This window comes from Lampris incognitus, chromosome 14 (assembly GCF_029633865.1).
Source record: "Lampris incognitus isolate fLamInc1 chromosome 14, fLamInc1.hap2, whole genome shotgun sequence".
In the NCBI taxonomy this organism is placed as follows: domain Eukaryota; kingdom Metazoa; phylum Chordata; class Actinopteri; order Lampriformes; family Lampridae; genus Lampris; species Lampris incognitus.
In genome coordinates, this window is record NC_079224.1 from 11,748,003 (window position 1) to 11,768,293 (window position 20,291).

The window sequence follows — 20,291 nt, forward strand, 5'->3', positions numbered from 1 at the left end:
TTAATTTATTAACAAAAAGTCAGCAAAGCTTACCTTGTTTTGGCTTTGGGAGCACGCTGTTGGAGCTTCTGGGTTCACAACAATAGTATTGTTCAGGAACAGATGATGCGTGAGGGTCTTATAATCCAGAAACTAGCGGCGACTGTCGAGGGGGTTGAATACGTTTGCAAGGCGCCGTAAGAAGGAAGATTGGGGAACCAAATTATTGCGTGCCGCTTTTTTTTTCTTCTTCTTTTTCATCTTTCTTTCTTTTACCTTTTATAAGACACTTCCTTTTCAAATGCCTTGATTATTGTCATTCCACTAAAGCCTTGGGCTACCTCCTTCTTCTCTCCCCCCGCCGCCCCTCGTGTCCCTCTGTTTTCGTTGACGTTGGCCATGTCATTGGACCTGGACTGGTGGGTGCGGTCACATAAGCCACGCCCACAGGACCTCAGTGTTCGTGTGAAAGTGTGTGTGTGTGTGTGTGTGTGCGCGCGCGTAGAAGCGAGACAGACTGAGAGAGTGGGAGGAAATCGGGTGTGTGCGCATTTGTGAGCATGCCTGTGACTTGGCGCGATCGTGGAAGTCAAAGCTGGCATCACCGCCATGACCTTTGCCCCTCCCCTCCCCAGTTTTCCCCAAGCCCCGCCCCCCTCGTCACCTGCACATCCTCCTCTGCCTGCCATCACGGTTTCCTCCGCTTCTCCTCTCCGCACTGGAGACTGCTTGGTTGATGAACAGCGAGGGAGAGAGAGGGAGGGAAGAGGAGATAAAGAGAGAGAGATGGGATGAAGAAAAAAAAATGCACTTTGCATCAGGTTCCTTATAAACTTTCCTGCCGAGAGGAAGCATACACACAATGTAGCACCACCATATTTATTACTCTGCCACAATGTCGGATGTACCGAGGGGCAGGAGGACCGAGAGGCCGCCGGTGGCGCCGTGCACGGATAGGGAGCAGACCGATGGACGGACGGACGGACGGCCGGACGGACGGAGGGTGTGAGCGAGCGCGTGCGTGTGTTTGTGAGTATGCGAAAGAGAGCGAGGAAAAGACGGAGAGAGTCGGGGCGGCGGGGCAGAAAAACCACCGGAAGGACTGACTCGAATGAAGGAAAACGGACTCGGCTCTCTGCACCTTAACCCCACACCCCCCACCCCCCAACCCCCTGCTTCTTTCAAACCACCTCCTCCTCCTAATCCTCCACCCTCCACAGACTCGGACCAGTCCTCTCACACAACCATCCTTTTTAGCTGCGAGATCTTGACCGGGTTGGGGTTGGGGTGGGCAGATGGTTGGGGTTGGGGTTGGGGTTTTGGTGGGGGGGTTGGGCGATGCTGACAGGAGAGAGAGAGAGAGAGAGAGAGAGAGAAATGTATTGTTGTTTTTCTTTGTTTCTTTTTTTTTGTTAACTTGTGCACTGTGCAAGGTTGATTTATCCTGTACAGACTGTAAAATGTAATATTATTTTGTACAACTTTATTGAAAGAAAAACAAAATCTACTTGTAGATCTTCGTGCCTTGATTATGGCTGTACCTGTAAATGAGCTCAGATGTAAGTATGTTTTTGACTGCGCTGTACAGCTTGATGTCAAACTCTCTATCAGCAGCGGAAGACTGCGGGTAGGGGACTTTCTCTGTAGAGTTTAGTTTTTTTCTGGTTTATAAAAGAAGAAAAAAAAAAAAAGGAAACGCTGTTTAGTAAAAAATTTAAAAAGAAAAAATAGGGGGAAAAAAAAATCCTGAAAACCTGTATACATTATGCAAATTAACCACTTACCTGCAGTGAAGACCAGATGTTGCAGCGCCATGCCTTTTTTCTGTTTCGTTTCTGTTTTTTTTTTTGTTTTGTTTTTAGTTTCCTCCTTAACTTTTCTTTTGAAATTCACAGCTTTAAATACACAAAAAAAACACACACACACACACACACACACACACACACACACACACACACACACTCACACTTTGGAAATCCATTGAAAGTGTCCAAAATTGCAACCTGGTGTTGTTTTAAATAGGATCCAACTTCTTCTTCTTCTTTCTTTTTCTTTTTGGTTTTTTTTTGTGGTTTTTTTCGATATGAAGTACGTCTGAGGTCTGTACTGATGTGCGTGCCTGTGCGTATGTGTGCTCATGTGTACATAAAACAAAACAGACTCACAGACGCGTTGTGTGGGTGCGTGCGTGCGTGCGTGCGTGCGTGTGCGAGCGTACGTTTGTGTGTGTAATCTTTTATAAATGTATGTACATGTAAATTTATAGATCTATATAAATATATATGTACAATTATACATGTTTAATTATGTGTGTGCCTAGGTGTACATACCTATGTATGTATACGGTAAATATGTATACATACACACATAGGAAAGCATGTTTAGAATGGAGTTGAATAAATGAGAGCGTGCAATATAAGTAATTCTTCGGTCCTTTGGAGCCATATACCCCATGATGGCACAGGCACTATGAATGTTTGAGCAGCACCCAATGAGACAAACTCTTCTCCTTGTACAAACAGCATCAGCCTTTTTTTTTTCTGCTACAGTACACGTCTGTCCCCGAAAGAGAGTGAACTGACTTGGAGGTGCGGGAAAGAAGAAAAAAAAACAAACATAAAAATAACCCTTGTTTGGCCTGGGAGGATGACTAAATGACATTTTTATTTTCTTTAAATAAAGAGGCACATTAGAGGACTTTGCTTTTATTTCCATCTTGGTGTCCAAGCGTGTGCGATTTTTTTTTTTTTTGGAGGGGGGGGGGGACGACCCTGTTTACACTTGGTTTTGAAAGGCGTTCTGGGCGATCGGCTCGCGAGTGGACGGCGAGACACGTCGCCGTTTGTAGCCCGGATGTGCATGGTTTACACCTGTGTCTGTCATGCGTCTCCACATGCGCCCTGCTGACCACTCGTCATCAGGTTTCGTTACTCCGAAGGTGATGTCCTGTCGGGGGGGACGCATCAGGACGCATTGGCGTTTACGCTACAGAAGATATGTGGTCAAATGCGTCCCCAGACCGCCTCGGCAAGTGGTTTGAGGAACCGGTTCACAAAACGTCTTGGTGGTCGTTTACACTTGTGTTTAGCGCTGTCCACTTGTGATCCGATCGCAAAAAACAAAAACAAAACGTATTTTAAAACCCAGTGTAAACGGGGTCTGTGTCATCGGCGAGTTGATTGACGGATGCAGAGTTGCGTTTTTGGGGGCGGGGCGTCTTTTTCTTCTCCTCGTGACGTTCAGGCCTGACGGATGTAACTTATAAGCGTCAGTCGTGGTTACTAGTCGGGTAATGCTTTTCACGCTTGTCTATGGTGTTGATCCAGTCTCAGAGGTGAATTTTGGATCGTGGGTGTGACGTCGAGCTGGAGTCGCACGTCTTCAGTGGTCGCGGAAACCCCAAATCTGACTGGATTTTCTCACGAGGCCGCAGGCGAGAGTTCCTGTCCGCCGCGCGGGGGGGGGGGCGCTCACGCCCGACAAGAGGACAAGAAAATAGCGCCACCTTTAAAACTCAATGACGTCAAATTGTGCTTTATTGTATACAGTTTACCAGAAACTTCCCGACGACTTGGCAAAAAACCCTCACAAACATTTGGCACGGTCAGCAATAAATATAGTTAGATATGTTTCGTTTAAAAGGAAAAGTGACTTGTAATTCACACAGAGTCGATAATTAACAGCTGGTTCTAATGTGCTTACGTCAGATGACGGATGAGGCCGCCGGGTCGAGGAGACTTAAACCACCGACAAAGACATTTCACTCCGGCCATTAAATCCCTCCGCCACTCCCTGAACAAACAGTGTTTCCTAAATATAATTAATTTGTTTGATTGTATGTAAACGGGGTACGTCAGGTTTTCCCCTGCTAAGAAAATATATCGGGGGGTCAGAGTGCCCTGCCCGCCGAAGTGGAGCCTTCTTCCAACCGACTTTAGATCAAACTTCCGTGTAACGAACGCTCTGATTACAAGTTAACCAATCACAGGCTGTCGTTACCGGACGTTAACCAATCAGAGGCCGGCGTTCCCGAAATTGGTTGGGGAATCGACGGAAGAACGTCAAAGCGAATCGAGTACCTGGCTCTGGCTCTGGCTCTGGCTCTGGCTCTGGCTCTGGCTCTGGCTCTGGCTCTCTCTCTCTCTCTCTCTCTCTCTCTCTCTCTCTCTCTCTCTCTCTCTCTCTCTCTCTCTCTCTCTCTCTCTCTCTCTCTGTCTGTCTGTCTGTCTGTCTGTCTGAACTGCCCTAATTCAATACATCCCACGTACAATAAAACGGACGCCAGGAAGAATTTGCAGCAGCTATTTGTCCCACTTCAGCAGCCTGTGGTCGCAGCCACATCACTGCCAGCACCACCAAATAAACAAGTTTCAGTCCTTCTTAAAAACATCTAAAATATAAATTTCATGTATCACAAGGACAACATTTCCACAATAAAATCCTGTTGGAAACGAACAAACGTTTTTGGCCCATTTGGTAGAGGAACACCACATTTCCGAGTCCTGAAATTCTAGTATTTACAAAACGTCCGTTGAAGGGATAGGTCCTCGGTGGGATGGGTAATGCCGTTCACAGAGACTTGTGCTTCCCTAATAGACAAAGACTTAAACACTGCAGCAGGCCCTTCATCCACAGACAGTGGGCCAGGAGCAGGAAGAGGAGACAGGCCCCCGCCGAGCAGTACACAGAGATGACCGTGCTCTCCTCCGGCAGGAAGCACTTGGACAGTGCGTAGCTGCTACTGGAGAACGACGCCTAGGAACAAGGGATGGATAGCAGTGGTCAGCCGGGTGGGTCAGATAGGGCGGTTCTTTGGCACTGTTAAGAGAGCCGGAGCATTTCGATGTAGCATTTCATATTGACCCTGAGCAAAATATGACTCTTAAATGTCAGCGAGCGATATAAAGTAAATGACTCATGGCCCCGCACTCCCTAGATTTCTGCGTTCATAAAAAACACAGGATGAGTGTTTTGGTGGTCTTGAAGGCCCTGTGGCACCCTTTCCGCCAAACACTCGAGTTCGCTTCGCTTGCCGAAGCGAACTATGCGACGATCACAGCAAACCGATGCCTGTGAAAAGGTCGAGGGTGGCAGACGTCTGTAAACGTGTTGGGTATCCACTGACCTCCTCTATAAAGTTGCACGACCTGTCGGTTTTAACGAGTCGTGGCTGTGCATCACATTGCTGGGATGTTCGAGGCCAGCACTTGGGTTAAGGGGGTGACACGTAATTTCTACCTTAACATCAGATTTATTGTTCGTTTGGTTGTTTCGCAACCAATTAGCAGAATTATTTAATGTGGCCCTCATTCAGGGGAACCATGTCTACAGAGCACCGATCATCCAGCCACTTGACTAGTGCCGTTATCAACACTGGGATCTTTACAGTAAGACCACGGTCTATGGATACTTGGACTAAATCTCAAGGAATGTAAAATTCTGCTCCAAAACGTGATTAACCTATTTTGGAAAAAAAGAATCATTCTTAAGTTTATGATTACTCCTCTCCAATCAGTTAAAGGGGTATCATTTTGTCACCCGGGTAATTAAACTAGATTACACTTCGCTGATAATGGAAATGAGGGATTTTGCTGCCGATGCGGTTGAGCAGGTCAGCTGCACCTAGGGCAGTTTGGGTAATGTGCTTTGCCCATGGGCACAATGGTAAATTGGTCATATCGAGGGTCTTGATACAAGCCACCCTCCAGTTGTCAGTCCAGGCCTGACCGGGATTTAAACCAGAAACCCCCACAGACACAGAATTATATATATTTTTTTACCGCTATGTAATGTGTTGTAATTTGGCTGTTAATCCCACCATCTTTTTTTTTTTTTCTTCTTGAGCTAAACTCCTCTTGTTAATACCCTGTGTGCCCACCCCACCCCCCGCCCCCCATCTCATTTCACATCAACACACCGGTCTCACCAGGATGAAGCTGGGGTTGTTGCGGTTTCTCCAGTTGAACGACGGCACGCTGACCTCCGGGTATTTGCTGTCATGGAGGACCTCACATCCGCTGTGGGTGTGGCCACTGAGAATGAGGCGGGGCTTAAACCACTGGAGTAGCTGAGACGGTGGAGTCGGGGGTGGAGGAGGAGGGGGGGCAACACGGCATTAATGGTGGAAACAGGCTTTTACTCCATTGCATCACCCGTTTCATCACGTCTTTCATAATCATCTGTCTGGTCTCTAGAGTAATGCTGCTCAGAAGAAATCTATATTGTAAAATAAGGGGTGGGGGTGGGGGGGGGGTTATTGTAAAGGCAGTGCCATTTCCTTTTTTGATCCTCACCCGTTGGGAGGCCTCCTTAGACAACACGTCGTACTTCTCTCTGAACAGCAGATGGCGCTCTTCGGGCGGCGCGGCGTCTTGCCCGGTGCAGCTGGCGTCGCTCACCCTGTACAGAGGATAGTGCTGGAGGACAGCAGCAGCCCGCGAGGGCCAGTGAGGAAGGGCGGTTTCTAACGTCCGACAGAAACAACGCGTCAGTCTCTGAACTGTGGTTGCAGGTAAACACGCTGCTTTTAATGAGGCGTGTCGTCATGGCCGCGTCTTTACTCTGACTTCCGGTCAAGTCTCGCCGAGTCCGAGTCGAGTCAAACGCCTTAAGGCGGCGAACCCCCCTCGGGGGCCAAAACTCCATATATCAATAGTAAACTAACATACATCAAGTGCTATATAAATAAAATCATTATTATGACAGAAATAAAAGAAACTAATTAGATCGCACTTCATCGGTCTCTTCAGGGGAAGTTACATATTTATTTAGAAGAAAAATGTAAATAATAATAAAAAAAAGTGGATAAAGTCCTGCCTGGTCACGAGTCGTTATTTTGTGAAAGTCCGAGCCCTATAACGCGGACTCGAGACCGAGTCCATACTGGTGTGCTGGCTACACCGGTACGGCGGATGGAGCAAGGGTGGAGGCCAGCTCTCCAGAGGCCCGCCAGTGAGCGGCTCACATACCTGCAGCATGATGGGCGGCGTGGGGGGGTAGCTCTGCGAGCCGGCACAGCCTTCCTTCGCACCGCCGCTGGGTGGAGGACTCTGGGAAGGCCAAACAACATGTTCACTGTTTGCCTTGTCAGCTGTCTGCAGTCACATGCTGCCTCGTCTAACATCACTCAACGTTCAGGTTTATAACAGGATGGGGGGGGGGTTCTTTTTTTTTTAGAATTGTATATTTTTCCACTGTTTTCGTCACATGAGGGGACTTAGTGGAGGGGGTGTAAAAACCTGGACGGGCGCCACGTGTAGCAGAGGATTAACACACACACGCACGCACACGCACACACGCACGCACACACACCTGAAGAGAGCAGTTGAGATCTCTGGAGAGTTTGATCAGCTCCTTCTCCACCGACTGACATATGGGACACCCGTCGCCATGGAGGGCCACGCTGTTGACCAGTACGAAGCTACAGGGAGACAACAGTGAGGAGCGTCGCATCCAAACACGACCTGACCTTCCCCAGGCGGTATTGCAGACTTTTCCGACACCCCGCAGAATCTGACCCCCCCCTTGGCGTGAACGGGTTACGGTTAGGGTTAGAGATGGGGGGGGGGGGTGTATGGGTTACAGTAGCGATGGGGAGGGGCTGTTAGAGAGGTTATGGTTAGCCTCACGTCAGGGGGTGTCAGATTCTGCGGGGGAGTCGGAAAATTCCACCACACCGGCATTTCAACGTCAAGTCACAGGTCGTGGATCAGGGCTGAATTTCGTTTCAGTTTCGCAAATCGAATCGTTGTTCCTATAACCGCTTTATGACCACTTAATAACTTCTGTTATAACGGGGTTTCTTTTTTTCAACGTTGACACGACAACTGACATTATTTCAACCAACATTTCAACGTTGAAGGACGGTCACGTGCCGCCGGCTGGGTGTTATATGAAATAAAATAAAAAAATAAAACTGTAAACTACTAATAAGACACGTTAGCCCCTAGCTAACGGGTCTGACCCTTTAGCCGAGCGGTTAGGGACGTCGCCATGTGATGCAGTACACCCCATATCGAATCCCGCACCGGGCAAGAAAATACCCGGTTACTTTGGTGGCAGCGGCGGGATCCGGAAGTGTGCAGATCCTCAGAAGTCTCTTCGGAGCGCGGGAAGAACAAAGCGCGAGGGCGCGCTTCCGGGGAGCGTGACGACTGTAAACTACTAATAAGACACGTTAGCCCCTAGCTAACGGGTCTGAGCCTTTAGTCGAGCGGTTGGTGACGTCGGCTTGTGGTCAGTACACCCCGTATCGAATCCCGCACCGGGCAAAATATAACCGGTTACAAAACTAAAAACCGGCCAAATACCCACAGCTACCCGCGCCATGTCGAGCGTAGAACACAGCTCGTTGTCTTTACTGCCCTTCGCAAGTTAAACGCTGAGCCTTTACAGGTGAGGACCCTGTCAAACTTTAATCCCAATCCCTGCCCGTCTGCACTTTGGCACAAACCAAGACGATCAAAGTTGTGTGAACCCCCCGCCCCCCCCCCCCCGAGTCCCCCCATCCCCCTCCCCCCCGTCAGAGCAGATGACTCGGAGCCAAAAGTTACTCACTTGACTCCCTTCTTGGAGACAATCCGGGTGGAGGTGGCGTTGAAGACCTTCTCGAAGCGCTGCAGCTTAAACCAGTCCATCCTGCGGAGGGGGAGGAAGACAGGGGGGAGGAAGACAGGGGGAGGAAGACAGGGGGGGGAGGCAGCGCCACGTCCCTTTCACCGTGTTTACCTTGTTGTTTGCAAATCAATGCGCGTCTTTTGTTTACAGGAGCAGGATAGGCGGCTTGGATAATGGATGGATGGATGGATGGATGGATGGATTTTTTGTTTAGTTTGGATATGTGTGTTAGTTTGGGTGTGTGTGTTAGTTTGGGGGTGTGTGTCCCCTGTAGTTTTTGGGTGTGTTTTTGTCTTTGTGTTGTGTTGCACTGCTGTGGGCTGGGGGAGACGGCATGTCGTCTCATTTCATGTACGCAAGTGCATCAAATGAGACGACAAAGTGTTGCTGATTTCCTTAAAACAACCTGCTGTGTCGTCTGTGTGTGTGTGTGTGTGTGTGTGTGTGTGTGTGTGTGTGTGTGTGTGTGTGTGTGTGTGTGTGTGTGTTTGTGCGTGTGTGTGTGTGTGTGTCTGTACATCACCCCATTGTGTTACATAAGTGGTGGTGCCATTTTACACCCCTCACCAAATTTCAACGAAACCTAAATGCAAAATAAATCCCCATAGTATAAATAGACACGCGCAACGAAATCCCAGCTGACTCGTTTCAGTGATACTTCCGGAGGAGGAAGTAAACCAAAGGTGTCAAGCGAGATTTTCTGTTGTGAAGCCAACTGTCAGCAAAAAAAAAAAAAAGAAAAAGAAAGAAGAAGAAGAAGCAGATATGAGCTGCAATCAGGAACAACATGATGTTTATGGCACACACACACGCACACGCACGCACACGCACACGCATACACACGCACACTCATCACAAGAGAGACAACAGGGCAGGCAAAGCAGAACCTTGAACCTTACTCGTAGTGGAAACCGATGTCGTGATTCCCAACCAGAACAACCAGTTCGGTGTCGGAGGAATGCCGGAACATCTTGTGGAAGCGGCGCACGTCCTCCTCCCAGTCCTGCAAGGGGTGGCGTTGCCACACACACGTCACACAGACCCGTCACGTCAATGCATTGGCTGTTATTATCACTGTTATTAGCGAGACGGAGGAGCGCAGCGTACCGTCGGAGAGCTCCACTTCCCCTCGTCGAAGATGTCCCCCAGGATGAAGACCACCTCCGGCCTCAGCAGCCACACCGCGGTCTGGAAAGCCCTCTCCATCTGCCATTCCCTGTGTGTGTGTGTGTGGGGGGGGGGGGGTCGGACACGTCTGTCAAACTCCGCTGTCGTTTACCCGTCACATCATCCCGCCACAGTTCATCCAGCGGTAGATACGCGCAGACCGCTTCTCTCTCCCCCCCCCCCCCCTCCCCATAAATAGATGAATAATTAAAAACAAATGAATAAATACCTTCTCAGTTTGTCGAACCAGTGCCCCCCGACGGCTCCGAGGAGGTGCGTGTCCGACAGCACCATGGCGCGGAGAGCCGCCGAAGCCGCCGGCGGGCCGTCGACGGCCTCGCCGCCGCCGCGCGCCCCGCCGCTCGCCGGCCACGCGCACTTGAGGATGGCCGGGAAATAGATGAGATACTCGCAGAAGAAGAAAACGCCGCCTACGGCGGCGGCTAGCAGCGCCGACGCCGCGGTCCACCTGGCGCTGCGGCGCCTCGGCATCTCTGAGTCACGCGGCATCCGGGGTGCCCTGAGCCGGCGCGCTGACGATGATGGAGCGGCTCATGAGGCATCTTCTCCTCCAGACCCCAGCTGTGGCTCCGCGCCGGCGTGATGCTCAGCTTTCGCTTCGGCGACGGCGACAACAACAGCGACCCCGAACAAGGCGGCCAAAGACACCCTGACCCGGTCTCGTGCGAGAGGGACGCGTCCGCCCACCGTCCTCCGTCCGCGGCCGTCTGAGCTCGGAGACACCAGCGGTTTCACAATAAGCGCTTTCTTCTCGCTTCATCGCGGGCGGGCGGGCGGGCGCGTGGTGGCGGATGTTGACGGCCAGCGTGCGTGCATGCATGCATGCGCGCGTCCGTGCGTGCGTGTGTGCATGTGTGTCATTTACATAACGGCTTGAAACAACACGTGTGCGTGTGTTGTATGTATGTATGTAGTGTAAAGTGTACCAACAACAAATTCCACCGGCCTTTGTCGTGTGGCTAATAAATCTATCCATCCATCCATCCATCCGTCTATCCGTCTCTCTCTCTCTCTCTCTCTCTCTCTCTCTCTCTCTCTCTCTCTCTCTCTCTCTCTCTCTCTCTCTCTATCCAGCCATCCATCCATCCATCCATCTATCTATCTATCTATCTATCTATCTATCTATCTATCTATCTATCTATCTATCTATCTATCTATCTATCTATCTATCTATCTATCTATCTATCTATCTATCTATCTATCTATCTATCTATCTATCTATCTATCTATCTATCTATCTATCTATCTATCCATCCATCTATCTATCTATCTATCTATCTATCTATCTATCTATCTATCTATCTATCTATCTATCTATCTATCTATCTATCTATCTATCTATCTATCTATCTATCTATCTCAGGGCCAGGTTTAGGGAGAAGGTTTGAAATTAGGATTAGGTTCAAATTCAGGCATGTAAATTCTGATCAATCAATCAGTCAATCAATCAATCAGACTTTATTTGTATAGCACTTTTCATACAAAAACGGTAACACAAACTGTTTCACACAATAAAACAATAAAATCCCCCCTCACAAATTAAAAAGTACAGACAAGTTTAAAACCGAGTTAGTAAAGTAAATAAGTGCCATAAACACTGATTAATTAATTAAAAGTAACAACAATCCGAGCAGAATATGTACAAAAATAACAAAATATATAAAACACACTCACACACACACTTAGAAAGGCTGTTTTTAAAAAAAAGTAAGGTTTTTAGCCTGCGTTTAAATGTGTCCAGTGTGGGGGACCTCTCTCAGGTCCTCAGGCGGGGCGCACCATCTACTTGGGGCGTAAATAGAAAACACAGCCTCCCCTGGTCTAGACCTAGCAAGAGGGACGGTGAAAATACCGCTACCATCGGACCTGAGAGTTCGTGCTGGTTTGTAAGTATCAACATGTCTTTTCTAGAGCGTGGTGCTGCGCTGGAGGTCAAGGTTGGGGGTCTTTTCTAGAGTGTGGTGCTGCGCTGGCGGTCAAGGTTGGGGGTCTTTTCTAGAATTTGGTGCTGCAGTGGCGGTCAAGGTTGGGGGTCTTTTCTAGAGTGTGGTGCTGCACCGGCGGTTAAGGTTGGGGGTCTTTTCTAGAGTGTGGTGCTGCACCGGCGGTTAAGGTTGGGGGTCTTTTCTAGAGTGTGGTGCTGCAGTGGCGGTCAAGGTTGGGGGTCTTTTTTAGAGTGTGGTGCCGCGCCGGTGTCAAGGTTGGGGGTCTTTTCTAGAGTGTGGTGCTGCGCTGGCGGTCAAGGTTGGGGGTATTTTCTAGAATGTGGTGCTGCAGTGGCGGTCAAGGTTGGGGCTCTTTTCTAGAGCGTGGTGCTGCGCCGGTGTCAAGGTTGGGGGTCTTTTCTAGAGTGTGGCGCTGCACTGGCGGTTCAGGTTGGGGGTCTTTTCTAGAGTGCGGTGCTGCACTGGCGGTCAAGGTTGGGGGTCTTTTCTAGAATTTGGTGCTGCAGTGGCGGTCAAGGTTGGGGGTCTTTTCTAGAGTGTGGTGCTGCAGTGGCGGTCAAGGTTGGGGGTCTTTTCTAGAGTGTGGTGCCGCGCCGGTGTCAAGGTTGGGGGTCTTTTCTAGAGTGTGGTGCTGCGCTGGCGGTCAAGGTTGGGGGTATTTTCTAGAATGTGGTGCTGCGCCGGCGACAAGGTTGGGGGTCTTTTCTAGAGTGTGGTGCTGCACTGGCGGTCAAGGTTGGGGGTCTCTTCTAGAGTGTGGTGCTGCACCGGTGGTTAAGGTTGGGGGTCTTTTCTACAGCGTGGTGCTGCACTGGTGGTTAAGGTTGGGGGTCTTTTCTAGAGTGTGGTGCTGCATCGGTGGTCAAGGTTGGGGGCTTGAGGGTGAAAGTAGTCAGTAACGGCCCTCACAAGTATAGAAAAATCAACATGTCGGTGTGTGTTGTTTGAACAACAGTGTGAAGCGTATACCGCAAAGTGTTTGTGTGTGCGTATGTGAATGTGTGTGTGCGTCTTCCTCGAGTGGTTGTCAACACTGTCAGGAGAAGAGGGGACTACCAGAAGGGCTTCAGGCGGTTGTCAGTCAGTCAGTCAGTAACATTCCTGGCCTGGGCGAGTACTGCAGGCCTACATGTAGCGTGTCAAATCCGGACTATCCTCAACGACTCACAGAGACACACCGGTTTGTCTGTGAGACTGTGCGATGTTAGAGTTCCTACAGTCTGCACTGGCGGTGTCAGAGGTGGGGGGGGGGCAGTAACGCAGGAACAAAGCAGATTAACCGATTAGGGGCGGCAATCCTATTAGCAGAGGGCCACCTGTGTTAACAGCCCTTGTTGGGAATGAGAGCAAATGTGGAGATTTAATTGATAAGATTTGTGAGAAAAATCTATTGGGAAAAATGAACAAGAGTGTCCCCGGGTGGTTGTAATAGTGCGTCACGCTTACTGCCACACGCAGTAACTGCTCAGGTCTGCTCACCGCCCTGCAGACTGCCCACGGCGCAGAGAAACTGCGGACACCGCATACGGATAAAACTCAATCCCGACTGACCAGATGGAAATTAGGAGGTTGCTGAAAAAAAGAAAAAACAAGTCATGCATTCTGACAGTGACGCGGGTCCTCGAGAGCAGATGGCTCCAAATACGGATTAAAAGGGAAGCACATCTCATGCTCACAATTCATCTGATGTGCCAACCAACATATAATAATAATAATTCCATCCATCCATCATCCAAACCGCTTATCCTGCTCTCAGGGATGCTGGAGCCTATCCCAGCAGTCATTGGGCGGCGAGACACCCTGGACAGGCCGCCAGGCCATCACAGGGCCCACACACACACATGCAGAGAACATGCAAATTCCACACAGAGGATGACCCGGGATGACCCCTAAGGTTGGACTACCCCGGGGCTCGAACCCAGGACCTTCTCGCTGTGAGGCGACCGCACTAACCACTGCACCACCCCTCGTGTTCTTCATATTTTATAATTCCGTTATAATTCTGTTAACTTCTTTCAATGTTGTATTCTGTAAATTGCGTAACCACAATAACAATGATAATAAACTTTATTTATAAAGCAACGTTCCAAACACAGTTTGCTTTACAATAAAAACAGAACACATTTAAAATACATGAGATTAAAATGAACTAAAATCCATAAAAATAAACACATTATAAACACAAAGGGTGCAAAATTAAACATTATAAACATGAAATTAAAATCATGAAATCAGGTAAAATAAGCAGGCAGCTAAGGTAAAGTCAGGACAGGAAGAGACACAAGACCTCAAACTACAGAAATTTCATAAAAAGATCTAAAATATAACGAGGAGCCAGGTCATGAAGAGCCTTAAAGGTGCTCAATAAGATCTTAAAACCAATCCTAAAACAAACAGGGAGCCAGTGTAAAGAGGCTAACACAGGTGTGATGTGGTCGTGCCTCCTAGTACTGGTTAAAAGCCTGGCAGCTGACTTCTATACTGTCTGTAGTCATTTCAGAGTTATTTGATTAAGTCAAGAGAAAGGGTTTGTGCAATAACCTAGGCGCCAGGAGATAAAAGAATGTACAAGTTTCTGCATCACTGAAATTTAAAATGAATCTTATTTATGAAACATTCCTGAGGTGGTAAAAACATACACTACCGTTCAAAAGTTTGGGATCACCCAAACAATTTTGTGTTTTCCATGAAAAGTCACACTTATTCACCACCATATGTTGTGAAATGAATAGAAAATAGAGTCAAGACATTGACAAGGTTAGAAATAATGATTTGTATTTGAAATAAGATTTTTTTTACATCAAACTTTGCTTTCGTCAAAGAATCCTCCATTTGCAGCAATTACAGCATTGCAGACCTTTGGCATTCTAGCTGTTAATTTGTTGAGGTAATCTGGAGAAATTGCACCCCACGCTTCCAGAAGCAGCTCCCACAAGTTGGATTGGTTGGATGGGCACTTCTTTGAGCAGATTGAGTTTCTGGAGCATCACATTTGTGGGGTCAATTAAACGCTCAAAATGGCCAGAAAAAGAGAACTTTCATCTGAAACTCGACAGTCTATTCTTGTTCTTAGAAATGAAGGCTATTCCATGCGAGAAATTGCTAAGAAATTGAAGATTTCCTACACCGGTGTGTACTACTCCCTTCAGAGGACAGCACAAACAGGCTCTAACAGGTACTATTTAATGAAGATGCCAGTTGGGGACCTGTGAGGCGTCTGTTTCTCAAACTAGAGACTCTAATGTACTTATCTTCTTGCTCAGTTGTGCAACGCGGCCTCCCACTTCTTTTTCTACTCTGGTTAGAGCCTGTTTGTGCTGTCCTCTGAAGGGAGTAGTACACACCGGTGTAGGAAATCTTCAATTTCTTAGCAATTTCTCGCATGGAATAGCCTTCATTTCTAAGAACAAGAATAGACTGTCGAGTTTCAGATGAAAGTTCTCTTTTTCTGGCCATTTTGAGCGTTTAATTGACCCCACAAATGTGATGCTCCAGAAACTCAATCTGCTCAAAGAAGTGCCCATCCAACCAATCCAACTTGTGGGAGCTGCTTCTGGAAGCGTGGGGTGCAATTTCTCCAGATTACCTCAACAAATTAACAGCTAGAATGCCAAAGGTCTGCAATGCTGTAATTGCTGCAAATGGAGGATTCTTTGACGAAAGCAAAGTTTGATGTAAAAAAAATCTTATTTCAAATACAAATCATTATTTCTAACCTTGTCAATGTCTTGACTCTATTTTCTATTCATTTCACAACATATGGTGGTGAATAAGTGTGACTTTTCATGGAAAACACGAAATTGTTTGGGTGATCCCAAACTTTTGAACGGTAGTGTATGGTTGGACAAGGTTTGTGATATGTTGCTCAAACCATAAATTGCTTTCAAACAAGACACCAAGTCTTCTTGCAATAGCCTTGCTTCGTTGTGACAGGTAACCAGTAGGTGGCAGTATTTGTTTTGTGATATGCTGGGACCCAATAACAAGGATTTCTGTTTCATTAGAATTGAGCTGAAGAAAATTTATCGACATCCAGTTTCTTATATCAATCAGACAATCTGTAGAGAGTCAGCATACTGAGGTCAGTGGGCTGACAGGGAGGCACAGCTGTGCGTCATCTTGCATAATAATGAAAAGAAATACAATGTCTACAGATGACATCACCCAAGGGGAGAGAGAACCAAATTGGTCCTAGAATTGAGCCGTGAGGCACACCGTACTTGATATGAGAAAACGACGACATGGAAAATGTTAACAGAGACACAAAACTTCCCATTTGACAAATATGATGAGAACCAGTCTAATACAGAACCAGATATGCCCACCCAGTGCACCGGTCTAGGAATGCCATGATCAATTGTGTTGAAGGGTGCACTTAAGTCAAGCAACATGAGAATTGAACACATGGCTGTCAGTATTCATCTGTCCACCTAACCATCCCCCCCATGTAATTTGCTTAATGATTACCCCCTCTCCACCTCAATCTGATGTGTGGTGACTATTGTGATGCAAAATTGCTCCCATGGATCACCCAGGTGGCTGTTACACAGTGGTGGTGGTTGAGGTGAGTTTCCCTCCCCCCTTCTCTGTGAAGGGCTTTGGGTGTCTAGATAAATCGCCATATAAATGTAATCCATTATTGTTAGTGACTTTGATAAGGGCTGTCTCAGCGCTGTGGTACTGATGGAAACCTGATCGAAACTTTTCAAAGATACTATGGTCTTCCGCAGCAGCAAGAAGCTGCTTAGAAACAAAATTTTCAAGAATCTCAGAAATAAAAGGCAGTTTAGAAACCAGAAGATAGTTATCTAGGAGGGTAGGATTAAGCCCAGGTTTCTTTAGGACTGGTTGGACACAAGCAGTTTTAAAGTAACCTGGGACACAACCAGTAAGCGAGATGTTCAAAACAGAAAGCAAATGGGACCCAATACTTTCCATTACTTCAGAGAAAAACTTAGCAGGAATTCAAGAGGGCTGGAGGACATTCTCAAATGAGATATGATTTCTAGAAGTTCAGGCAGAGTAATAGTGGAAAAATAGCTCAAAGTATCCCGGTGCAGGTGGCCAACATCTAAGAAGGTAGGATTGCGGGTGATACGAAGCCTTACTGCCTCCACCTTTCCAACAAAGTGCAATAAAAACTTTTCATAATAAGGAGAGGCACAAGTAGAGGCTGGGCTTCCTAACTGATCGACAAGTTCAGGAAAGTAGCAAGTTTCTGCATCTTTCACCATCCTATCATAAAGGAGTTATAACTCCTTCACAGCCACAACGTGGACCTGGCGACCTGATTTCTTCTGCTTTTCTGCATTTCAAGTCACTGGTGCAGGAGAAGGGAGGAAACACACTGTCATGGGAATTAAACAGGGGAGTGCATTTAGAGGCACGATGCTCAGTAAAGACATGAGTGTGCTCAGAGCGGCATAAGATAGTAGCAGCCTGTGATAATTCACAGTAGAAACAATACATCTGTGGTCAGATACAAACACATCAGGGATCTCCACAGATGATGTCCTCAGACCCAGACCGAATAAAGTCTAGATTTAGAGTGTGGCCATGGTTGTGAGTTAGGCCAGACATGTGTTTTGTAAGTTAAAAGATCTAATGATATTTAAAAGAATCAGTAGCAAGGACATTAGAAGACCCATCAACGTGAATATTAAAATCATCACCAAGAAACATTCTCTTATAAATCATAAATCAAATTCTCTCATAAAGCAAGACGGGACAAACATTCAGGGAGCTCCATCAAAAATTTAACTGGCTGGTTTGGGAGGGCGATAAATCACAGCGAAAATGACCGGCTGTGGGCCACCAGGTTTAAACATGAGCACCACAAGCTCATTAGTTTACATTTGAAATGCTTCCTACAGACAACAACGAGCCCACCACCATGACTCTTAACAGAATGACCATGACTTTTAACAGAATCCTGGACTGTATCCAGGATTCTGTTAAAAACACAAAACCTACATCAAATCATTTAAGATGGACGTCATATATCTCCATATCCGTAAATCCAAGAGAGAAGATGACTCCCTCTGATGCCACGTCAATGTCTGGTGTGGCTCCAGTTGTTTAACGGATAATAATAACTTTGTGGGAAATTCAGAATAACTGTTGTAGATTTCGACCTGGTTTGGTTTCCACACTGTGTGCGACTTTATCAGATCTTTTTTTCTTCTTCTTTTGCTGGAAGGAGAATGGACAGTCCATCCAGTCCTGGGATCAGAGTAGTAAGACCGGACGGGGGGAGGGGGCTCTGTCAGGATTCAGACTTAAGGCAGTGAGGGGACTCATAAAGCTCCAGAGGAGAGGGTTTAAAGCCATCTGACCCTCTCAGCTGGATATAAGTAGTGTTCCCCTTTGAAACTTGGGGGGGGGGGGCGGGGGACAACAACAACGTCCTATTCACTTATAACACAAAGCAGGGTTTCCTTTGCATTCAGTAAGCTGAAGTGACCCCCCCCCCCCGCCGCCCCACAGCTGGAGAAGTATCCTGCACAAAAGCTAAAGAAATGCAAATACGAAATTAACCATCTGGCCTAACGACCCCCCCTCCCCCCACACACACTTAATATTAATAATATCAAATGAAGACAAGCGCACTTGCAAATATTGCACCACTTTGTGTCTGTCTGTGAATGTTCTCATTCATCCAGGTCGTGGTTATCCAAAGGAGTTGAATCAAGTGCAACTGGACTTGGTTATATATCCGTGAAGACGTTTCGCCTCTCATCCAAGAGGCTTCCTCAGTTCGTGCCTTTCTGACTAGACCAAGCTAGTCTGACTGGCTGGTGATGAGACTCAGATATTTATCCTCTAGGAGTCGTTGTCAGAGCTATTGATATGTGTGGCTCTTTGTGTCCTGATGTTTACCAACGCTAACAGAGCCAAAGATATGAGTGGCTCTTTTGTGTACCGGTGTTTGGCCGCGCCCGTCGTTATCGGAGCTATTGATGGCTGATTGATTCGTAAACATCGGGACACAAAGAGCCATGCATATCAATAGCTCTGACAACGACTCCTAGAGGATAAATGCCGAGTCTCATCACCAGCCAGTCAGACTAGCTTGGTCTAGTCAGAAAGGTACGAACCGAGGAAGCCTCTTGGATGAGAGGCGAAACGTCTTCACGGATATATACCAAGTCCAGCTGCACTTGATTCAACTCCTTTGGACCTCAACCCCTTACTTCCACGTGATCACCGGCTGTGCTGACACTATCTCGGTGTGATGAATGACCCTCCTACGGGACGATGGGATCTCCATATGCACAGCTTTTCTCAATAGCCAGGTTGTACCAGTTGCCCTTTCCTCCCTTATAGGCACTTGTGACTATTCTTGCCCAACCATGTTCCCCCTGAAAAAAACAGACAGACAGACAAACATTACTTAAACAGTATCCGCAAGACAGTCAGTGTAAGACAGTCAGTTGACTACTGCTGAATGAATAAGCAGATTATGCATATATATATATATATATATATATATATATATATATATATATATATATATATATACATATACACTACCGTTCAAAAGTTTGGGATCACCCAAACAATTTCGTGTTTTCCATGAAAAGTCACACTTATTCACCACCATATGTTGTGAAATGAATAGAAAATAGAGTCAAGACATTGACAAGGTTAGAAATAATGATTTGTATTTGAAATAAGATTTTTTTTACATCAAACTTTGCTTTCGTCAAAGAATCCTCCATTTGCAGCAATTACAGCATTGCAGACCTTTGGCATTCTAGCTGTTAATTTGTTGAGGTAATCTGGAGAAATTGCACCCCACGCTTCCAGAAGCAGCTCCCACAAGTTGGATTGGTTGGATGGGCACTTCTTTGAGCAGATTGAGTTTCTGGAGCATCACATTTGTGGGGTCAATTAAACGCTCAAAATGGCCAGAAAAAGAGAACTTTCATCTGAAACTTGACAGTCTATTCTTGTTCTTAGAAATGAAGGCTATTCCATGCGAGAAATTGCTAAGAAATTGAAGATTTCCTACACCGGTGTGTACTACTCCCTTCAGAGGACAGCACAAACAGGCTCTAACAGGTACTATTTAATGAAGATGCCAGTTGGGGACCTGTGAGGCGTCTGTTTCTCAAACTAGAGACTCTAATGTACTTATCTTCTTGCTCAGTTGTGCAACGCGGCCTCCCACTTCTTTTTCTACTCTGGTTAGAGCCTGTTTGTGCTGTCCTCTGAAGGGAGTAGTACACACCGGTGTAGGAAATCTTCAATTTCTTAGCAATTTCTCGCATGGAATAGCCTTCATTTCTAAGAACAAGAATAGACTGTCGAGTTTCAGATGAAAGTTCTCTTTTTCTGGCCATTTTGAGCGTTTAATTGACCCCACAAATGTGATGCTCCAGAAACTCAATCTGCTCAAAGAAGTGCCCATCCAACCAATCCAACTTGTGGGAGCTGCTTCTGGAAGCGTGGGGTGCAATTTCTCCAGATTACCTCAACAAATTAACAGCTAGAATGCCAAAGGTCTGCAATGCTGTAATTGCTGCAAATGGAGGATTCTTTGACGAAAGCAAAGTTTGA

At 46.9% G+C, this 20,291-nt stretch overlaps 2 protein-coding genes across 2 annotated transcripts in view; both read right to left on the minus strand.

Annotated features, from left to right (window-relative positions):
- Positions 1 to 3,518: 3,518 nt before the first annotated feature.
- On the minus strand, positions 3,519 to 10,459 carry mppe1 (metallophosphoesterase 1). Its single transcript, XM_056293614.1, has 9 exons — positions 9,992 to 10,459; positions 9,703 to 9,811; positions 9,495 to 9,598; positions 8,536 to 8,616; positions 7,291 to 7,399; positions 6,948 to 7,028; positions 6,273 to 6,395; positions 5,906 to 6,046; positions 3,519 to 4,734 (listed from the first exon to the last, which is right to left on the minus strand). Exons 1-9 carry the CDS (start codon positions 10,270 to 10,272, stop codon positions 4,549 to 4,551), a joined length of 1,215 nt encoding a protein of 404 aa, XP_056149589.1. The 5' UTR covers positions 10,273 to 10,459; the 3' UTR covers positions 3,519 to 4,548.
- Positions 10,460 to 18,888: 8,429 nt separating this feature from the next.
- LOC130123760 (cathepsin Z) overlaps positions 18,889 to 20,291 on the minus strand; it is an 8,392-nt gene continuing 6,989 nt past the window's right edge. Inside the window, exon 6 of the mRNA XM_056293046.1 lies at positions 18,889 to 19,090. Within this exon, the coding sequence (XP_056149021.1) occupies positions 18,977 to 19,090 (114 nt within the window). The 3' untranslated portion in view covers positions 18,889 to 18,976. The remainder of the gene's footprint in view (positions 19,091 to 20,291) is intronic.

Coding starts and splice junctions, on each gene's coding strand:
- mppe1 (XM_056293614.1), bottom strand. CDS start 10,272: ATGCCGCGTGACTCAGAGATGCCGAGGCGCCGCAGCGCCAGGTGGACC. Junction 6,396..6,947: donor CGCCGCCCATCATGCTGCAG/GTATGTGAGCCG, acceptor GCTGTCCTCCAG/CACTATCCTCTGTACAGGGT. Junction 4,735..5,905: donor ACAACCCCAGCTTCATCCTG/GTGAGACCGGTG, acceptor CCTTGTTCCTAG/GCGTCGTTCTCCAGTAGCAG.